We start from the raw sequence: 21,852 nt of genomic DNA on the forward strand, positions 1-21,852 counted from the left end.
GTATTAAAACTAATAGCCAACATATTATTGATGATGTTGCACACTAAAAAAGCTGCCCAAATAACCGCTTGTCAATACCAGTGAACATTACATATGTGACAGTATTCCTATTTACCGAAGAACATAGAACCTTCTGCTCAAGTAAACCATCAGAACATATCGGTGCCCAACTTGATCTTGTTAAAATTCTTCTTTGTGCAGTTGTGCAGATTGTGTTTTCCCCTGGCAATTTATGACATTGATCAAATGGGTAAAGTGAAATAAAAATATTAAAACTGCCCTCATCTTTTCATGTTTACGAGGGTTTTTCTTTCAGAGAGGAGTTCTTAAACCCTCAACCTAGACAGAATAATTTTTAAATGTACCATAATCTGCCAAGACATATTAAATGTGTCCGGGTGTTTTTTCTTTAATTTTGAAAAATTGTTCTTATGTGCCATTTTGCCAAGCTGAATGACATCAAACCCAATCTCCGGAGGAAAGACCAGGTTACGAAAAGAAATTCCTGGTCTTGGTCTAGACCTTGTAGGGGAGTCGGCATCAGAGTCTGTAGTTTATTATTATGCAGTTTCCTTAAGATGAAAGATGAATAGTTCTTCTGACTTTGTCCTGAAGAACCTGTCATCAAGATATGGAATGACAGTTGTGTCTTCTCCTCAGGGTTGATGTGATGGATAGTACAGTCCTTTCCAAAAGGAAGAGCATGAAACTGGAGAATTCATGCATGAATAAAATGCCATGTCAAATGTATATAAGAGAGTGTGCAGAAAAGTGCACTTTAAATCTAAAGCGTCCATATAGAAAAACAACAACTTATGAACAGTTTCTAGAGCTTTGCTTGCATTAAAGGGGTACTCCAGTGGAAAACTTGTGCCAGAAAGTTAAAGATTTGTAAATTACGTCTATTAAAAAATCTTTCCAGCACTGATTACTTGCTGTATGTTGCAGAAAAAGTTGAGTTGTTAATTTCTGTCTGACCACAGTGCTCTCTGCTGACACCTCTGTCCATGTCAGGAACTGTACAGAGCAGGAGAGGTTTTCTATGGGGATTTGCTCCTGCTCTGGACAGTTCCTGACATGGACAGAGGTGTCAGCAGAGAGCACTGTGGTCAGACAGAAAAAACTATACAAAATTTTCTCTGGAACATACAGCAGCTGATAAGTACTGGAAGGATTAAGATATTTTAATAGAAGTAATTAGTTTGAGTAATTAGCTCTCAGCACAACACATAACGGTAAGGTGAATAACCAGCACTTGAACATCTGTACACTGACAATATTCCACTAAGAGTGTGCCTCTCCTTTTTTCCCTATTTTCAGATTTATCCTCAGGATAGGGCATAAATATCTGAGCTCAGCTCTCATTCTCTTTAATGTGAGCTGAGCTGTGGTAACCCAGCATGCCCACTATGTACAGAGCAGTCTGCTTTCAGCTATGCCCACTGTGTATGGTTGTCTCAGGATTGGCGACCAATAAACAAAACCCAAAAAAGCCTTTAACCCCTTAAAGACTCAGGGTTTTTCCGTTTTTGCACTTTCGTTTTTTCCTCCTTAATTTAAAAAATCATAACCCTCTCAATTTTCCACCTAAAAATCCATATTATGGCTTATTTTTTGCATCACCAATTCTACTTTCCAGTGACATTAGTAATTTTACCCAAAAATTCACTGGGAAACGGAAAAAAAAAACATTGTGTGACAAAATCGAAGAAAAAACGCCATTTTGTAACTTTTGGGGGCTTCCGTTTCTACGCAGTGCATATTTCGGTAAAAATGACACCTTATCATTATTCTGTAGGTCCATACAATTAAAATGATACCCTACTTATATAGGTTGGATATTGTCGTACTTCTGGAAAAAATCATAACTACATGCAGGAAAATTTATACGTTTAAAAATGTCATCTTCTGACCCCTATAACTTTTTTATTTTTCCACGTACAGGGCGGTATGAGGGCTAATTTTTTGCGCCGTGATCTGAAGTTTTTAACAGTACGATTTTTGTTTTGATCGGACTTTTTGATCACTTTTTATTCATTTTTTTAATGGTATAAAAAGTGACCAAAATACACTTTTTTGGACTTTGGAATTTTTTTGCGCGTACGCCATTGACCGTGCGGTTTAATTAATTATATATTTTTATAGTTCGGACATTTACGCACGCGGCGATACCACATATGTTTATTTTTTTTTATTTACACTGTTTTATTTTTTTTATGGGAAAAGGGGGGTGATTCAAACTTTTATTAGGGAAGGGGTTAAATGACCTTTATTAAGACTTTTTTAAAACTTTTTTTTGCAGTGTTATAGGTCCCATAAGGACCTATAACACTGCACACACTGATCTCCTATGCTGATCACTAGCGTGTATTAACACGCCTGTGATCAGTGTTATCGGCGCTTGACTGCTCCTACCTGGATCTCAGGCAAGGAGCAGTCCCGGTGTCCTGTAAGCTGTTCGGGACGCCGCAATTTCACCGCAGCGGTCCCGAACAGCCGGGATACTAGCCGGGATACTTTCACTTTCGCAGCGGCGGTCAAAGCTTTGACCGCGGCTTCTAAAGGGTTAATACCACCCATTGCCTCGATCGGCGATGTGTGGTATTAGCCGCGGGTCCCGGCCGTTGATAAGCGCCGGGACCGACGCGATGCGGGGTCGCAACGCGACCCCGCTTCATATCGCGGGAGCCGGCGCAGGACGTAAATATACGTCCTGCGTCGTTAAGGGGTTAAAGGGGTACTCCACCCCTTAACATCTTATCCTCTATGGAAGGGATAGGTAATAAAATGTCTGATCGCAGGAGGTCTGGCTGCTGGGACCCCCACAATCTCCGGGCAGTCACCACGGTGTTCTGAACATTTATATACTCCTGCTCCACAGCCATCACACCCCTTCCATAGACATGAATGAAGGGGGCGTGGCGTGACGTCATGAACACGGAAGCTCGAAGCCAGTGTTCTGAACATAAATGTTCGGCCTGGAGATCCCGGTAGTCCCATCGTCCACAACCCTCCCAATCAGACATCTTATCCCCTATTATTTGGATAAGGGATAAGATGTCTAGGAGCAGTTAACCCTAAGTTTTTTTCTGACTACAGGTATTATCTGATGTATAACATCATATAGCACTGTCAACCAGTCTGTAGGTCCACCCACTTGACTACTTAGCAATGAGAAGAGATTTACATGAATAAATAACAAGTTATCACACAATGCCTGCAGATTGGGTTGTGTTCAATATGACAGAATGTGACTGTGTTGGTTCAATGTGACAGATTCTCTTAAAAAGCAGAGAGTCATACATGTCTCACATACAACAGAGGGACAAATACTTATGTCCTTTTTTAAATGCATTTGTACTATAACTCATGTCCAATGTCTGCATATTTCAGATAACACCAGGAAGCAAATCCTCGGTGGCTAATTTGTGCCCTGGAGATGTAATACTTGCCATTGATGGGTATAGCACTGATAACATGACGCACGCAGAAGCACAGGACAGAATTAAAGCGGCAACTGACCAGCTCTGCCTAAAGATTGACAGGTATATATTTCCTTCCTGTTACAGAACATACAGGTGTCGGTTACTAATGTGAGGCCAGAGCTGTTATTGCTGAGAACAGTGAGAAGTTTTTTTAAGTGCAGTGCTGTAAACCTAACCCAGAACATCAGTGGTGTTAAAAACATGACCCTTATGGTAATCTCTTCTGCTGCACCCGAACTATTAATAATCACAATCATTATAAATACATTACACTTAAAGGAGAAGTATTGTGGACAAAAACTTATCCCCTTAAGTTTCAGATCACAGGGGATCCAAGCGCATGGGACCCTTGCGATCTCCTGAATGGAGCCCCGACTCTCCTCCACTGTGGCGCCGCCACGCCCCCTCCATATAGCTCTATGGGAGAGCCGTTCGGCAATCTTCGGCTCTCCCATAGAGCTATATAGAGGGGGCATGGCGGCCTCCACTTCGGGCGGGGGTTGTGATGCGCCGCTGTGAAGGAAAGCCGGGGCTCCATACAAGAGATCACGGGGGGCCCCAGCGCTCGGACCTCCTGCAATCTAAAATGTTTTTGTACATGATACTACTTCTTTAAAGAGACAGTATGTAACAAGTCCTGTAAAAGTAAAAAAAACTTTAATAAATTCCAGATTTTTGGTGGCCAAGCGCAGGGATTCCTACTAAAATATAAGAACAGGTGTTCCATGCATGCCCTGCATCTTCCATAGATTTATCTTACATATATTTATCTAGAGTGGACTTTCTCTCTATTCACCTTGTCTTATTCTCCAGGCCTGATTATAGCAAAAAACGATAAATTCACTAGATAAAACAATAAGTAGTTGTCTAGGATTTTTTTGCAAGTAAAGCCCACAAATTATAAAGTTTTCTCCAGTTTTATGCCAGTTTCAGATGTTACCCTATTTACTAAAAATCATGGATAATCCTATAAAGCTGTGTTTACACAACTTAGCCAGAAGTGGAGAAGAGCTGAAGAAGTGTAACTCCTACCTTTATATTTCTCATACCTTTTAAATACACTTCTGATTTTGGCTCAAAACTGCAGTGGCAGTTAAAAAAAAAAAAAAAAAATTGTCAAGTGGAAAAGCAGTCTTAGGGCTCGTTCACACGGCCGTCTTCCCCCGTAAATTCATGCCCGTTCTGCAATCTGTTTGATCATTTTTCAAATAAGTTGCAAGCGGTTGTAAAATAATCCCATTTTTTTACAATCCTTTATCACCCGTTTGCTTCCTGTTCCGTTTTTTTTTTTGACGGAGAAAAGACGTTGCTGCAGTATTTTTGCTCTCGTCAAAAATAACGGAATAGAAACGGATAGTAAAAGTTTTACATTGAAGTCTATGGCAAACGGATTAGCCTATAATGTCATCCGTTTGCACCCGATTTTTAATATCCATTTTTGAACCGTTATTACTTCTGAGCATGCTCAGAAGGAGTGAAATCATCAGCAAACTCTTGCTGTGCTGTGGGATTACTAATACTCCTATCATGGAACAGACTTGTTTCCATCATGAGAGTAGTAGTTTTCAGGCTGCGGGAGTCTGGGGCGGCTGAGGAGGCTACAATAGTGCTTGTACTACCAACCCCATCATGGAACAGAGTCTGTTCCATGTTGGGGGTAGTAGTACAGGGGGTGAGGGATTGATCGCACTGGGTCTCACTTTTGCCGCATGCTCCGCTCCCCTGGATGTACATATAGTATATATATAGCAAGATCAATAGGTAGCACAGCTTTATATCTTGCCTCCCCCCCCCCAAGCGCATGCATAGGTCCCTCGCAGTGCTACCTGTGAAGTATGCTATCAGCAGCGCATCATGCTGTTGGCCGGGGAAGGCAGCGCAATGCTGCCTGCTTCCAGGCCGGCAGATGCGCTGTTGATAGTATACTTTTCACAGATAGCGCTATACATATGTGTATAGAAGCGCTGCAAGGGGAAAGATATATAGTGATATATATCTGTCCCCCTGCAGCACTTCTATACACATATGTACCTCGCAGCGCTATCTGTGAAAAGTATCCTATCAGCAACGCATCTGCCGGCCGGGAAGCAGGCGGCATTGCGCTGCCTTCCCCGGCCAGCAGCATGATGCGCTGCTGATAGCATACTTCACAGATAGCGCTGCGAGGGACATATGCATGCGCTCGCTGCGGTGGACATATGCAAGTGCTGCGGGGGTAAAATATACACCCTGTTCCAAATTATTATGCAAATAATAATATTTTTCTCATTTACCTAAATAATTGATGTAAATAACTGTCAGCATAATTCTTATGTTATCAACTATTAAGAGTACAATTCAAATTTTATTGAACAAACCTCCTAATGATAACAGTATTTTTTTAAACATAAAAAACTTACAATGCACTGTTCCAAACTGTTCCAAATTATTACGCACAGTAAGTTTCAAAACACTTTATAGGTTGTAAAGAACTGAAAATTGTCATTTGTTGTGTTTGCAGCATATTTACTGAAATCAAAAGCTATTTCAACCAAACTTTTAACAACATTTAAACTTTTTAAACATTTTAACAGGTCACGTTACATTATAACATAGGACCCCTTATTTGATAGCAGCTTCACAAGTCTTGCATCCATTGAACTTGTGAGTTTTTGGACAGTTTCTGCTTGAATTTTCTTGAAAGACATCAGAATAGCCTCGCAGGGCTGCTGTTTGGATGTAAACTGCCTCCCACCCTCATAGATCTTTTGCTTGAGGATGCGCCAAAGGTTCTCAATAGGATTGAGGTCAGGGGAGGACGAAGGCCACACCATGACTTCCTCTCCTTTTATCCCCATAGCAGCCATTGATGCAGAGGTATTCTTTGCAGGATGAGATGGTGCATTGTCATGCATGAAGATGATTTTATTACGGAAAGCATAGTTCTTCCTTCTGTACCAAGGAAGAAAGTGGTCAGTCACATACTTTGCAGAGGTCATCTTTACACCTTCGGAGACCCTAAGGGGCCGACCAGCTCTCTTCCCATGATTGTGGCCCAAAACATGACTGCCTTGCTGGCATTGCAGCCTTGTTGCATGGCACTCATCAGTGAACAGGATTGTTTGAAAATTAGTCTTCATGTATTTTTCTGACCATTTCTGCTTGTGATCATTTGTTAGTGGTGGCCGAATAGAAGGTTTATGCACAGTTGCTAGACTCTGGAGGACTCTACACCTTGGTGTCCGTGGGACTCCAGAGGCACCAGCAGCTTCAAATATTTGCTTGCTGCTAAGTAATGGTATTTTAGCAGCTGCTCTCTTGATCCAATGCATGGATCTGGCAGAAATCTTCCTCAATGTGCCTTTATCTGCACAAACTTGTCTGCGCTCTAAATCAGCCACAAATCTCACTCCATCACGCCCCCTCCCATAGACTTTCATTGAGGGGGTGGGGCGTGACATAACACGGGGCGGAGTCATGATGTCACGATACTCCGGCCCCGTGGTCATCACGCTGCACACTCGGAGCCTCCAGCGCTGCGGAGAGCTTGCTTAAGTGGGTGCTGAATGACAGATTGGGGAGGATAAGATGTAATAGGGGCAGAGTACCCCTTTAATAATGTGGAACACCCACCTTTAGTAGTTTTTCCTTAAATTGGGCTCCCCTGGCAGTCTAATTATCACAGGTGTCCCAGATTGTTTTGAGTGATCAAAAGAGCCCTGAGACACAATGCCATCCATGAGTTAAACTTAAAAACAAAATATTTTATCTTTGTGACACTTAAATATAATTTGCATAATAATTTGGAACAGGGTATATAGCTAGCACAGCGGGGGTCAATATACAAGGCTAGCGCAGCGGGGGGGCAGGTATATAGCGCTATATGTCTTGCTATCTGTGCTAGCTATGTATACCCCTGCTGCGCTAGCTATGTATATTGCCCTCATGCAGTGCTTCTATACATATGGTCCCGCAGCATGTCAGGGCAGCCGGGGAATGCAGCACAATGCTTCCACATCCGCCAGTGTTGTTCACCATTACAATCTTCACTAATAACTTTAAAAACCCTGCCGGGAGCCCTGTGTGGCCCCTCTGTGCTGGCAATTCAGGGCTCCTGGCGGGGAATTTAAAAATGAAAGTAAAAATACACTCAATACATCGCAGGGGAGCGGAGCATGCCGCCTGCTCCCCTGGTTAATAACCTCTGATCACATTGGGTCTTAGAAATGAGATCTGGTGGGATCAATCTCACAGCCCCAATACTACTACCCCCAACATGGAACAGACTTTGTTCCATGATGGTGGTAGTAGTACAAGCACTAATCTAGCCTCCCAGCCGCCCGCAGGGAACTACTACTCCCATCATGAAAAGGAGTCTGTTCCATGATGGGAGTAGTAGTATTTCCGGCTGCAGGAGTCTGTAGATGGCTGATACTAACTGATAAAAAACTGATGCAAACGGATGCCACGAAATAGCATTCCTTTGCATCCGTTAGTAGAATGGTCTATTTAGGAGGCAAGAACGGAGAAAATCTAGAAGGGGGACAACGGCCGTGTGAACCTAGCCTTAGGTTGATTCTTACCAAAAAAGTAATATAAGGTTGGTTAAAAAATAAATAAATAAATGTTTATTTATCTTTAGAGCTGAAACTAGAATGTGGTCTCCGAACATTTGTGATGATCCATATAAAATCAATCTTGAAGCTGAACCACAGGTAAGATTTGTTTTCTTTTCTTTTTCTTTTTAAACAAATTGATGGACATGGTGATAGAGACAGACTTAGATATACCCAAATGTTTTATTTTACTGATAATGAGGAAACCTGTACAAGTAAAATATACAAAATTCTTGAAGATACCATATTAGTATTATTCTGAGATGTGTGCAACATCTGTAATGTGATCTGATAGTGTCTGGCGATTGCCAACAGAATTGTAGTTTGTGGCCTACAATTATAGTTAAAGGGGTACTCCCGTGGAAAACTTTTTCTTTTCATCAACTGGTGCCAGAAAGTTGAACAGATTTGTAAATTACTTCTATTAAAAAATATTAATCCTTCCAGTACTTTTTAGGTGTTGTATACTACAGAGGAAATGTTTTTCATTTTGGATTTCTCTTATGTCACGACCACAGTGCTCTCTGCTGTCCATTTTAGGAACTGTCCAGAGCAAACTGTCCAGTTTGCTATTGGGATTTTCTACTGCTCTGGACAGTTCCTAAAATGGACAGCAGAGGTCAGCAGAGAGCACCGTGGTCGTGACATAAGAGAAATCCAAAATGAAAAACATTTCCTCTGTAGTATACAGCCCCTAAAAAGTACTGGAAGGATTAAGATTTTTTAATAGAAGTAATTTACAAATCTGAAAAAGAAAGTTTTCCACGAGAGTACCTCTTTAAAGGTAATGCAAAATTCCTATAAGAGATAAATTAAAATAATAGAAGCCAGTATCTCCCATGCCAAGTTTATGGATAATCTGAAGATTATTCACGGGGGGTGCACAAGTTAGGAACGGTCTCCAAAACAGATAATTAACCATGGAATAATATGTTATGTGCATGCAATATGTGGAATATAAACAAGCTTGTGCGTGTTTAATCTGCATGAATTGTGGTTTGCTGTGTTTTATCCAAATGTATGCAGGAGTTCAAGCCTATTGGTACAGCTCATAACAGAAGAGCACAACCATTTGTAGCGGGTGCAAATATTGGGGACAAAAAGCAGGTAGTGAGTTCTTCCTATAACACCCCCATTGGGCTGTATTCATCTGGCAATATTAAAGATGCATTCCATGGACAGATGAGAGGTCTTATTCCTAATGCAGATCAAATGTAAGTAGAAGATAAGTATGCATGCAAAAATTTGCTGTGCTGAGTAAAAAAAAAATATATATATATATATATATATATAATTTTTTTTTTAAGGAAAATGTTCTTTGAGTGCCTAACCTATCGATCATCTAATATAATCTTACATGTCTTGTATAATATTTTACAAATTCTGGATTTTTAAAGGAGCTCTGTAGTGCAATAAAACTTATCCCCTATCCGAAGGCCGCAGCAGTATGCTGGAAAGGGGGCGTTCTGTCCCCACACGACGCGGTGCCCGATACGCCCCCTTCATGTACCCTATAGAGATACATGGAGGGGGCGTGTCTGCAGCGGCTTTCTGCTGGGGACAAAACTTCACTTCCTGCAGATTGCCGCGGCCCGTCCAGGAGATCCCGGGGGCCCCAGCACTTGGACCCCACGCGATCTATAACTTATTCCCTATCCTTTGGATAGGGGATAAATGATTTTGCACTGGGATACTCCTTTAAATAACAATTAGATATTCATTACAAATATGCCAATGAAATGGAGAGCGACTCCCCCCAATGAACAATCAATTGGGCATTTTGGATAAACCTCAAAAGATATTGGAGGACAGCTGGGTTTCCCCAAAACACATTATCTGGTTTGCTGGATCCAGATATAAAAACCTTAAAGGGGTACTCTGCTGCTCATCGTTTGGAACAAACTGTTCCAAACGCTGTAGCCAGCACTGTGAGCATGTGACATCATAGCCCCACCCCCTCAAGATGTCACTCCCCGCTACTCAATGCAAGTCTATGGGAAGCCCCTCCCATAGACTTGCACTGAGGGGTGGGGCATGACATTGTGAGGGGGCGGGGCTATGACTTTACAAGCTCCCGACGCCGGCTCCAGCATTCGGAACAGTTTGTTCCAAACACTGAGCCGTGGAGTACCCCTTTAAGAATGCGGTTAGCTTACAGGAACCTTCAAGTGGCAGAACCAGCAGATGGCCATATATTTCTGTTTATACAACCAGTGCTTTCACAGCTACTGGCACAAAATTTGTGTGCAAATTAGGCCAACGAATAGTTTGTGTAAAGTTAAACAAAACTGTTTAAATATGTCCTAAAATATCAAACAATCTGAGCCACTGTGATAATAAATCTTAGGCTGTCTAGGATTAGCTTACAATGTTTAATAGTATGGAACACTGTTAGTAAATCTGTGCAAATGTTTTTCCAGGAGTGTTCCCTCATATAAGATAAAGACCTATGTTTTTTTTAAATTAAACATTTTTTTAACAAATTTTTCATTAATACAAACAATTAGCCCCCCCAATAGGGAGAGCCAAGCCCACAACCCCCCCCCCCCCCAAGACCCATGTTTACTAAAACTGTAGAGTTTTGTGTGTGCATTTAATGCCATCTACTGGCAAGTGTAGTTTTGTAATGTGAGAATTATCAACCTCTGCTTTGTTTAATAGTAAATTTGGTATATTAGATGCTTTTGCCAATGGTTGTAGAAAAACACAGACCACTTCCTAGTTGGTCCATTTAAAGCAAGATTCTATGTACATAGTTGTTTGTCATCATGTTTAATTTAAAGCTTTAGAATGAAGTATCCTTCAACATCTGCACAGTTTAAGAGATAAATGTCACGACTTTCCAAGAGATGTACCATTACAATACAAAAGCACTGTGTTATTTTTTTGCAACTTTTCTCATAGTAAATGGCTGTTATTTTCAGTGACTAAAGATATCTTTTTTTTTTATGATCCAATCAGGAATTACAAAGTGTGTCTTACATTTAAATCAACTATTTTTATCCTACAGGATTTGGGATACTTTGAGCACAAGCATAATATCAGGCCTAAGCCTTTCATACTTCCAGGCAGGAGCAGGTTATAATCATTTAAATTCTTTGTGTTGCGTGCATGCTACTAAAGAGTATTACATTCTTAGCAACATTTGAGTTTGAGCTTCCAGATTATTTAGACAAACACACAGATGAAGCACAGGTTTTCTGTTCATTTATATAGTACAGTGACCCCCGACCTACGATGGCCCCAACATACGATCATTTCAACATATGATGGCCTCTCAGAGGTAGCATCAACATACGATGCTTTTGTATGTCGGGGCCATCGCATAAACGGCTATCCGGCAGCGCAGACTGCTTGAGCTGCTACCGGATAGCCGTTTACGGTGCCCCGTGTGGTCTGCTGACGATCACTTACCTGTGCTCGGGGCTCCGGCGCGTCCTCTTCGGGATCCTCTGCATTGTCGGCGCTCTCCATCGTCGTCATCACGTCGCTGCGCACACGCCGTCCCGTCATCCAATAGGAGTGGCATGTGTAGCGACGTGATGGCGGCGACGGAGAGCGAGGATGCCGGGGAAGCAGAGGCCTTGCCAGAGCATCGGGACACCCCGGTGACGCGGCGACAGCGATGGAAGGCGACATCCAGGGCAGCGGTGATTGTCCGGAGCGGAAGGGACGCGTGAGTATAACCACAGGTTGTAGACCACTGTCCTATACTTTACATTGCACGGATCCCTCAACATACGATGGTTTTAACAAACGATGGTCCCTTTGGAACGGATTACCATCGTATGTTGAGGGACCACTGTACATACTAATACCAAAATACTAGGGATTGACCGATATCGTTTTTTTAGGGCCGATACTGATAATCTGTGGCCTTTCAGGCCGGTAGCCGATAACTTATACCAATATTCCGGTATAAGTTATCGGCTATTTCAAAACACCCCCCCCGGCCCCGAAGAAGTCGCTGCAGATCACTGATTTAAAGCGGGCGCTTTAAATCAATGAACTGCAGCGGCTTTGGCTGAATCAGAGACCACCGCTGCCACCCGCTTCTCTGCCCCTGCCTGTCCGGGGGTCCTCCCAACCACCGCCGCTGCCCCACAGCCATCCCCCACCTACCCCCGCACTGCACGCCGCCCCACCGCTGGTGCCCCATTGCCTCCCCTATCCCCGGTTTAATAATGACCTGTTCCCAGGGTCCGCATTACTTCTGGCTCCCGTCCTGAGCTGTCACTGTGCACACTGATGGGGACGTCCCGTTGAGGACGTCACTGCGCTGCGCAGCACACAGCGTAACGCAGGACGCAGCAGGAGCCAGAAGTAGCGAGGGCCCCAGACCCTGGGAACAGGTAATTATTAAACCAGGGATAGGGGAGGCAATGGGGGCGACGTGCGGTGGGGTGGCGGCGTGATGTGCGGTGGGGGGGGGGCGGTGCATTGGGGGCGGGGAAAGGGGCGTAACATTATCGGATTATCAGCAAGGTAACATAAAAAATCATGAATATCGGACGATAATATCGGCCAAAACGCTAATCGGTCGATCCCTACAAGATGCATACAATATGATTGGTATATATAAAAGACAACACGCTTAATATAATGTACAGTATCTCACATAAGCCAGTCCACAGCTCACATTTTTGTAAATATTTTATTATATCTATTTATGTGACAACACTGAAGACACGACACTCTGCTTCACTGTAAAGTAGTGAGAGCTAAGAGAAGAGAGAAGACATCAGTACAGAGGGGCAGGAAGAGGGCATGGCAGTGCTGTTGCTTTGAGGAGTACAGGGAGGATGAGCAGCCTATCACTGCTGGGAGTTCAGAAGATTGGTAAAGCTGGGTGGCACACAGTATGCATGCCACCCAGCTTCCCAGTCTCCTAAAGAGTGTTGGTTTTCCTTTCCAACAAGGTTTAGGTAGGAAGATCAGGCGACACCAGGTACCCAGCTAGTATTTCAATGTAATATGGGTATCAAAGGTATGTGTAAGCTCTCATAACACTTTATCACTTGCATGAGTTGGTCTAACACAGTGTAGTTGTGGTGCATGTGAACCCGGAAATGATCAGTGATAAACAATGATTGTTGTTAGAGCTAACAAATAACAATACTAATATAACTGCAAACATCCTTGGGCCTAATAAACATGACCATGTGAAAAATAACATCCCATACTTTCTTTCTTTATGTATGTTTGTGGAGTTCAATGCCATACTTCATACACTCCCATGATTAGCTTCAAGTTCAATATCTTATTCTTAATTTACTTTCATCAGAAAAAATGGCACCCATATGGCATCAAATAGACCATGCCGCCATTATAATTTTATATACCAACACGTGGACTATGCATGGATCTGGTGTCTATAAGATAATGTTAGCATCACACAGAATATTGCACGAACCCTTAGCATTAGTTGACTTGCTATCTGTATGCTTTGCTATGTCACTTGTTTACTTTAACAAATATTAAACACACTCAAGCATGTCACATACCATATGTCTGCACATTGTCTAATATCTTTGCACTTCTTATTTCACTTTCAATACTGCTACATCACTGGCTGTGTAACACAGTGGAAGCAGCACTCCTTCAGGCTTTGACCCTGGCAGTGGACGCAGTACCCCCTCCACAGCGAGCACTGTCGGCACTATAGATCCTGGTGAGCTGAAAGCTGCCTCTAGATGTGCGCCTAACATTCCTCTGGAAATGGAGCTTCCTGGTGTGAAGATTGTCCATGCACAGTTTAATACACCGATGCAACTATATTCTGATGACAATATTATGGAAAGTCTACAGGGGCAAGTCTCCACCATCTTAGGGGAAAAACCTCAAATGAGGTACATAGTATGCAAACTAAGAATTATTTTCCATAATACTATGTTACAGAGAAAATATTCAAGACTGTTGTTTATGAACCAGCAGGAAATAATAAAGACAGTATATGAACTAGCAGGGCCATTCAGTAATGAATAAGACTGCAAAGCAAAATACTTTACCTTAAAGGGGTACTCCAACCCTAGACATCTTATCCCCTATCCAAAGGATAGGGGATAAGATGTCAGATCGTCACGGTCCCGCTGCTGGGGACCCCCGGGATTGCCACTGCGGCACCGCGAGTTCGCTCTGTGCGTAATGACGGGCAATACAGGGGCCAAAGCATCGTTATGTCATGGCTCCGCCCCTCGTGATGTCACGGCCTGCCCCCCTCAATACGAGTCTATGGGAGGTGGCTTGGCGGTCGTCATGCCCCTGCCATAGACTTGCATTAAGGGGGCGGGCCGTGATGTCACGAGGGGTGGAGCCATGACGTCACGCTGCTCCGTCCCCTGTATCGCCCGTCATTACGCACAGAGCGAGTTCGCTCTGTGCAGTAATGACAGCGGGGTGCCGCAGCAGCAATCCCGGGGGTCCCCAGCAGCGGGACCGCGGCTATCTGACATCTTATCCCCTATCCTTTGGATAGGGGATAAGATGTCTAGGGGCGGAGTTCCCCTTTAAAGGGGTACTCCGGTGGAAAACTTTGTTTTATTAATCAACTGGTGCCAGAAAGTTAAACAGATTTGAAAATTAAATGAAGTGAGAATAGAAGATGGCACTCACCCAGGATAGTAGCTTCAAAAGTTCTTTATTTTATATACACGGTGGCGGTGTTAGACAGGTGAATGGACAGGAACGCCGAGGGCCTGAACCTGCACACTAAGGCCCTGTCCATTCACCTGTCTGACACCGCCACCGTGTATATAAAATAAAGAACTTTTGAAGCTACTATCCTGGGTGAGTGCCGTCCTCTACTCTCACTTCATTTATTGTTGGATACATCTACTATTTCTGGACTGAGCACCATACGAACAGATTTTTGCTTCTAACATACACCTGTAGCTACCTACTGGCTGTATACACAGCAGTGCCGGATCCTGTATCTATGGTCTGTTAGATTTGTAAATGACTTCTATAAAAAAATCTTAATCCTTCCAGTACTTCTTCGCTGCTGAATACTACAGAGGAAATTCTTTTCTTTTTGGAACACAGTGCTCTCTGCTGACATCATGACCACAGTGCGCTCTGCAGCACATGTTTGCTATGGGGATTTTCTCCTACTCTGGACAGTTCTTAAAATGGACAGAGATGTCAGCAGAGAGCACTGTGGTCATGATGTCCGCAGAGAGCTCTGTGTTCCAAAAAGAAAATAATTTCCTCTGTAGTATTCAGCAGCTAATAAGTACTGGAAGGATTAAGATTTTTTAATAGAAGTAATTTACAAATCTGTTTAACTTTCTGGCACCAGTTGTTAAAAAAAAAAAAAGTTTTCCACTGGAGTACCCCTTTAATAAGGCCTTATGTAAACATGGGGTACCTATGCCCAGTAGAGACACCACCTTACATGTTTCCATACTCAATGTATAACAGATGTATTCTACTCTAGTAGCATTGCTTTTTGTAATATAGGATCCTATAGAAGAACACACTAAAAGCATACGGAGGTAAAGTTTGTAAACGGCCATGTACACCCTCAACTGCCTCAAATATCTCAAGGGCTGACCACTATGGTGAAAACATTAGACTAAACTTAGGCTGCATTCACTCGCCCATCTAGACCCATCCCGTTCTTCTTCCGTCAAAAATAAAAACACATTAAAAAAAAAATAAAAAAAACTGTAACGGATGCAAACAGTTTGTTTGTATCCGTTTGGCTCCATTATTGTTCAGTTAATAAAAACATTTTTTTTGTTCTGAGCATGCTCAGAAGTAAAAACAGATTAAAAAAACGATTGAAAAAACAGATGCAAATGGATGACATTAAAGGCTCATCCGTTTTCCATATACTTCAATGTTAAATTTACTGTATCCGTTTCTTCTTCCGTTTTCTTGATGGGAGAAAAAATACTGCATGCACCGTCTTTTCTCCCGTAAAAAAAACGGAAATGAGCGCAGACGGGTGCAAACAGATGTGAAAGGATTGTAAAAAAAAAAAACATTCACATCAATGGGATTATTTTACAACCTTTTGTAATCTGTTTACAAGCGGCTACAACGGAACCTAAACGGGGAAATATAAAATGGGGACAGATGGCCGTGTGAACGCACCGTTAGTCGTTCCAAGTGAACGCCTTTAACAACAGTTAGGCCACATTCACATCACCTTCATGGTCTCAAAGGTACAGATATAGCCACCGGCAGAGCCGGAGATTGCCGAAGGCAGCGCTCCGGCTCTGCCATAGGGTTGTATTGAGGGAGCGTGCCGGCCGATGCTTTATGCGGTGGTAAACACGCCCCCTTCCTGCCCGGTACAGGAGCTTGTGGGGGCCCCAGCGGTCGGACCCTCTGCGATCAGAAACGTATTCCCTTTTCTTAGGATAGGGGATACGTTTTTCAGCACTTGATATCTCCTTTAAACAGCAATGTGCACACATCACTACTTACTTCTGTACAGTATATGCCTTACTGCTTAGTAACTATAGGACCAGGGACTCCTATCATTGATGCCATCAGCATAGTGTACTCCTGTCCATCATTTTTAGTGTAGCTTCCTTTATGAAAGATGAAGTGTGGCTTTGGTGATGGCTACATCTGTATACCTTGGAAAACCATGGCAAAGCTGTACGATCTAATAGAGCATATGTTTGTTCTGCTTCACTCGAGTACATGTTTAATTTGAGGGACAAGGGACAGAAAAGCTGTGCCTAAAGAGGAGAACCACTACCTAAACAACCCTTTTAGAAGTAAAACAAAAAAAGAGAAACATAGCCGCACATCCACCATTTGTATTTTGATTTACTTGCTTCTCAGCATAATTTTTAAAAACTAACAGGTTGTTAGTATACATTTTGATCAAAAACTACAAGCCCACTCGCCACGTCAAGGCCACCTAGTCAGAGTGGGTCCCTAAGCTGACACTGGCGTAGTGCTGGGCGGCCACCACTGCCTCCGAGACACCATGCCCACAGGGGGAAGGACCCAGTGGCCAGGCAGCCCCACTGCTGCCCACAGCCCCTGGCTTCGTGCCACACACCCCACAGACAAAGCATCACAGTAACAATGGCCGCCACAGAGCGCCACACCAGTGTGAACACCTACCATGTGCTCCCTAACAGAGGGCTGGGAGAATGCTAGAAGGAAACCATAAGCAGTCTCCTACTAATTAAAAATGCCTGGGCCGAATGTGCAGAGGGTCCCACTCTGACAAGGTGGCCTTGACGTGGTGAGTGGGCTTGTACTTTTTGATTAAAATGTATACAACAACCTGTTAGTTTTTGAAATTATGCTGAGAAGCAAGTAAATCAAAATACAAATTGTGGTTGTGCGGTTTCGTTCACTGCTTCTTTCCACCTGTTCTAGTGACCACGACCAATCAAAACTTTTAACATGTCTCTATGGCATGTCATAAGTGTATCTCATTGACCAGAAGACTTTGAAGAGAACCTCAGTTTGGAGGTTGTGACACATAATAAACTAAATTATGGTTCAATGATCTGTAAAACAGAGCTGTATAATTGATAAATGTATTATTTTTTAGTGATCCTATACCGTCCTCTGTGCCACAGTCAGATGTATATAGACTCCTTCATGATGACACACAACAAGAAAGTAGACCTCGGCAGTCTGGTTCCTTCAAGGTTTTGCAGGATATGGTTGATGATGATTCTGGTTAGTATTTTTATATGTATTTTTGTTATGTAGATGAAATAAAATAAGATGGAATGAAAAAGTATAGAAATCATAGTACAATTCCTGTTGTTTTAGACCGCCCTGTAGGCATAAGAAGTGTAAGAGCTCCAGTCAATAAGCCTCAGACAGGAGCAGCTGCTGTTCAAAAAGTTCCCATATGTGACAGATGTGGAAATGGAATTGTGTAAGTATAATGTTTCCTCAAATTTCAAAAACATTGATTTCAAGTTATTTGTTGGAAATGTAGCTATGTTCTGCTTTTTCAGTGTTATCATAGTAATACAGCAGGGATGTTATTTACCATCCATATCAACGTCTACATCCTATTTGGATTGAATATTTATGTATATCTGTGATATTGATCTAAATAGTAATTTGGATACAAACAACACAAGGAAGTTATTAATTTGTTTATTGCCATGAATAGTATTTAAAACAAATGTCCAGTTATAAAGGGCCTGCACCACAATGCTTTGTAATCCCACATTCAAAATAGATATGATCATAAAACAGACCACATATAGTTGATACATTTGGTCTACTGAAGTCAATGGAAATGCGGTGGTTATCACTCACTGGCCACTTTATTAGGTACACCATTCCTAGTACCGGGTTGGACCCTATTTTGTCTACAGAACTGCCTTCAATGTTTTCTACAATGTGCTGGAAACATTAATCAGACATTTTGGTCCATATGGACATAATGGCATCACGCAGTTGCTGCAGATTTTCTGGTTGCACATCCATGATGTAAATCCCCACCATAACCCAAAGGTTCTCTATTGGATTGAGATCTGGTGACTGTGGAGGCCATTGGAGTACAGTGAACTCATCATCATGATTAAAAAAACAGTTTAAGATGATGTGAACTTTGTGACATGGTACATTATCCTGGTGGAAGTAGCCATTAGAAGATGGGGACACTGTGGTCATAAAGGGATGGGCATGGTCTGCAACAATATTCAGATAGGCTGTCACATTTATACAATACTCAGTTGGTACTAATGGGCCAAAAGTATGTCCAGAAAATGTCTCCCAAACCATTACACCACCACCACCACCATCAGCCTGACAAGAAAGGATGGATCCATACTTTCATGTTGTTTATTTCAAATTCTGACTGAATGTCGCAGCTGGAGTCGCAACTCATCAGATCAGGCAATGTTTTCCCATCGTCCAATTTGGTGACCTATGAGAATTGTAGCTTCAGTTTCCTGCTCCGAGCTGAAAGGATTGGCACCTGTGGTGGTCTTCTGCTGCTGGAGCCCATCTTCTTCAAGGTTTGATGAATACCAACTTTGTATTGCGTTCAGAGATGGTATTCTGCATACCTTCCAATCTGCCAGATCTCCTCTGATCTCAACAAGGCATTTTCAGCCACACAACTTCCCCTTACTGGATATTTTCTCTTTTTCAGACCATTCTCTATAAACCCTAGAGATGGTTGTGTGTGAAAATCACAGTAGATGAGCAGTTTCTGAAATGTTCAGGCCAGTCTATCTGGCTCAAACAACCATGTCACATTCAAAGTCATTGAAATCCCCATCCTTCCCCATTCTAAAGCTCGATTAGAATGTCTAAATGCATTGAGTAGCTAGTTCCATTAACAAGCAAATAAACAGGTGTACCTAACAAAGCGGCCAATAGTGTATACAGAAATATTCTTTGGAAGGTACTTAGACGTATACTGTTTGTAGACACCAAAGCATGATGTGAATAGGTCCTAAAATAAACAATAAAACATATATTTTGTTTTTTCATTCCAAATACAGAGGTACTGTGGTGAAAGCTAAGGACAAGTTCCGCCACCCTGACTGCTTTGTCTGTGCAGACTGCAATTTGAACCTGAAACAGAAAGGATACTTCTTTGTGGAGGGCCAGCTGTATTGTGAAGTCCATGCAAGAGCACGCATGAGACCACCAGAAGGATATGATGCCGTCACAGTCTATCCAAGGGCTTAGGAGCCGGCTTCATCCACAACACAACTTATTTCAACAGATAGGCTTTGGACTTATAACAGCTTTTAAGCAGTATGAGAATGGAAGGTTTGTCAACAATATGAAAACCAAAAACCTCACCCAGAAATATCACACTGAAAATGTGTAATGTATATGGTTTTCTTTTTTGAAAGAAGACATAAAAATAGCTTTTTAATACTGTTTTAATAGCATTTAGTTCAGACAGATCCTTTCACGCACACGGAAAGCACTGCACTTTCACCTTTATTCAAGAACGAGTAATATTTTTACTATTGCACTTGTAGCCTGCTTCATGCATCTGTATAAAATAGAACGGTAAGGAAAAACGCACTCACCCGTTGCTTGCTGAGACGAATGGAAAGTCTTTATTCAACGAAGTTCTTGGTATACAGAGACAGGTGCACAGGGAGCTGTGGATGGTGACAGTCAGGGGGCGTGAAAAGGGGCGGCAACTAGTTTCGCGCACGTGGGCGCTTCCTCTGGCTCGCAAAGCGAGCCAGAGGAAGCGCCCATGTGCACAAATCTAGTTGCCGCCCCTTTCACACCCCATGCCTGTCACCATCCACAGCTCCCTGTGCACCTGTCTCTGTATACCAAGAACTTCGTTGAATAAAGACTTTCCATTAGTCTCAGCAAGCAACGGGGTGAGTGCGTTTTTCCTTACCGTTCTATTTTATACATGTGCTATTGTTTCTACAAACTCCGAATCACTGCACCACCCTAGGAGACATCGTCAGCGTATACAGAGACTCAGAGGTATTGCCGTATATCCCATCTTCTGTCCTTTGCCTTTAGGACTAGCGGTGCTGGACATATACTTTTTCTCTTTGTGTATTGTGCTTCATGAATCTTATTAAACCACTTTATCAAAAGAATGAAATGGCTGTTTACTCAGCTTTGTGCAACGTCAAGTAGTTCAGCTACACATTAATATGCAGAAAGTACAATTGACACCTGCACATCATAAACCAGTGATACTAAACACAGACATCTAGGATGGGTTTACACAGGGCGATTTGTTTGAAATATGCATTTAATTTTTTTTAGTGAGCCAGAGGTTTGCTGGAAGTCAATAAGGGATATATATCAAATGTATTAAATATAATGCTTCTTTCTTTACATTACAGCGCTTTTCCTCGCTCACGGTGGCTTTTTGCGGGGGGTCAGTTTTTCAAAAAGATCATGCTAGGGGTGGCATTTCTCACTCAGTGTTTTTCTCCGATAGACCTTTAAAGGTTTAGGAGTGTGCTGCAATTTTATTGTGCTGTTTTTTTCATATTCTTCAATAGACATCCCTGAATCACCTTATTAAAGAATCACATGACTTGAATAAACAAAAAAAAACAAAAAAAATGAAACGCTACTGAAGAACACACATACTGTAAACAGCATGAAAATTAAAATAAAAAGCTGCAGTTCCTTTCTGGTACATTTTTCAAGACAATAAAATGCCATAAAACAGTATAAATGAATTAATAACTGCAGTATTCTAATATGGAATGGTTATTAACATTATTTTTTTTTTATATAAAAACCATCACAATATGAATGTTTACAATATGAATGAACGGTCCCAGGCCTATAGATGATCACTACGTTTATTTTTTTTATATTTTCCAATGCAGATTATGCCTGCAATCATCAGAAAACCATGCGAAATTTGAGTACCATTCACTTCAACAGTTTTTTTTCTGACAAGCATTTAAAATCTACATCACAGTGTATGTAAAGCAATGGTGTGAGACAGCACCGGCGATCGACCTCCATGCATGTGAATGCCCAGGCTGCCAGCCCAGGTTTAGTACAAGCAAAATCCACAAATCACAGCACCAGTCAGGTCAAGGATCTTCAATTACTGGATTATTTTCTCCTTCCCCAATGTGAATACAACGTTTCGGCAGTAGTAGCCTTTATCAAGCATTTACTACTGCCGAAACGTTGTATTCACATTGGGGAAGAATAAAAGAATCCAGTAATTGAAGATCCTTGACCTGACTGGTGCTGTGATTTGTGGATTTTGCTTGTACATCACAGTGTAGATCACTTCTAGAAAAGGAGTGCCACAGGATCAGAGAGGGGCAAATGGTTTTTACATAATTTTAGGACATTCTGGC

At 42.2% G+C, this 21,852-nt stretch overlaps 1 protein-coding gene and 1 long non-coding RNA gene across 6 annotated transcripts in view; one reads left to right on the plus strand and one right to left on the minus strand.

Moving 5' to 3' along the window:
- Positions 1 to 20,054, plus strand: part of PDLIM3 (PDZ and LIM domain 3) — a 77,576-nt gene extending 57,522 nt beyond the window's left edge. For 2 of the 5 annotated variants that reach the window (XM_056559770.1, XM_056559779.1), the window contains exons 2-8: positions 3,394 to 3,545; positions 8,107 to 8,179; positions 9,107 to 9,294; positions 13,666 to 13,929; positions 17,607 to 17,737; positions 17,834 to 17,942; positions 19,531 to 20,054. In XM_056559770.1, the coding sequence (XP_056415745.1) occupies positions 3,394 to 3,545; positions 8,107 to 8,179; positions 9,107 to 9,294; positions 13,666 to 13,929; positions 17,607 to 17,737; positions 17,834 to 17,942; positions 19,531 to 19,720 (1,107 nt within the window). In that variant the 3' untranslated portion in view covers positions 19,721 to 20,054. Of the gene's footprint in view, positions 1 to 3,393; positions 3,546 to 8,106; positions 8,180 to 9,106; positions 9,295 to 11,090; positions 11,159 to 13,665; positions 13,930 to 17,606; positions 17,738 to 17,833; positions 17,943 to 19,530 lie in introns of all 5 variants that reach the window. The other 3 variants (XM_056559790.1, XM_056559799.1, XM_056559803.1) reach the window with 2 other exon arrangements.
- LOC130357222 (uncharacterized) overlaps positions 1 to 21,852 on the minus strand; it is a 207,963-nt gene that overhangs the window by 172,389 nt on the left and 13,722 nt on the right. The window lies entirely within an intron of this gene.

This window comes from Hyla sarda, chromosome 1 (assembly GCF_029499605.1).
Source record: "Hyla sarda isolate aHylSar1 chromosome 1, aHylSar1.hap1, whole genome shotgun sequence".
In the NCBI taxonomy this organism is placed as follows: domain Eukaryota; kingdom Metazoa; phylum Chordata; class Amphibia; order Anura; family Hylidae; genus Hyla; species Hyla sarda.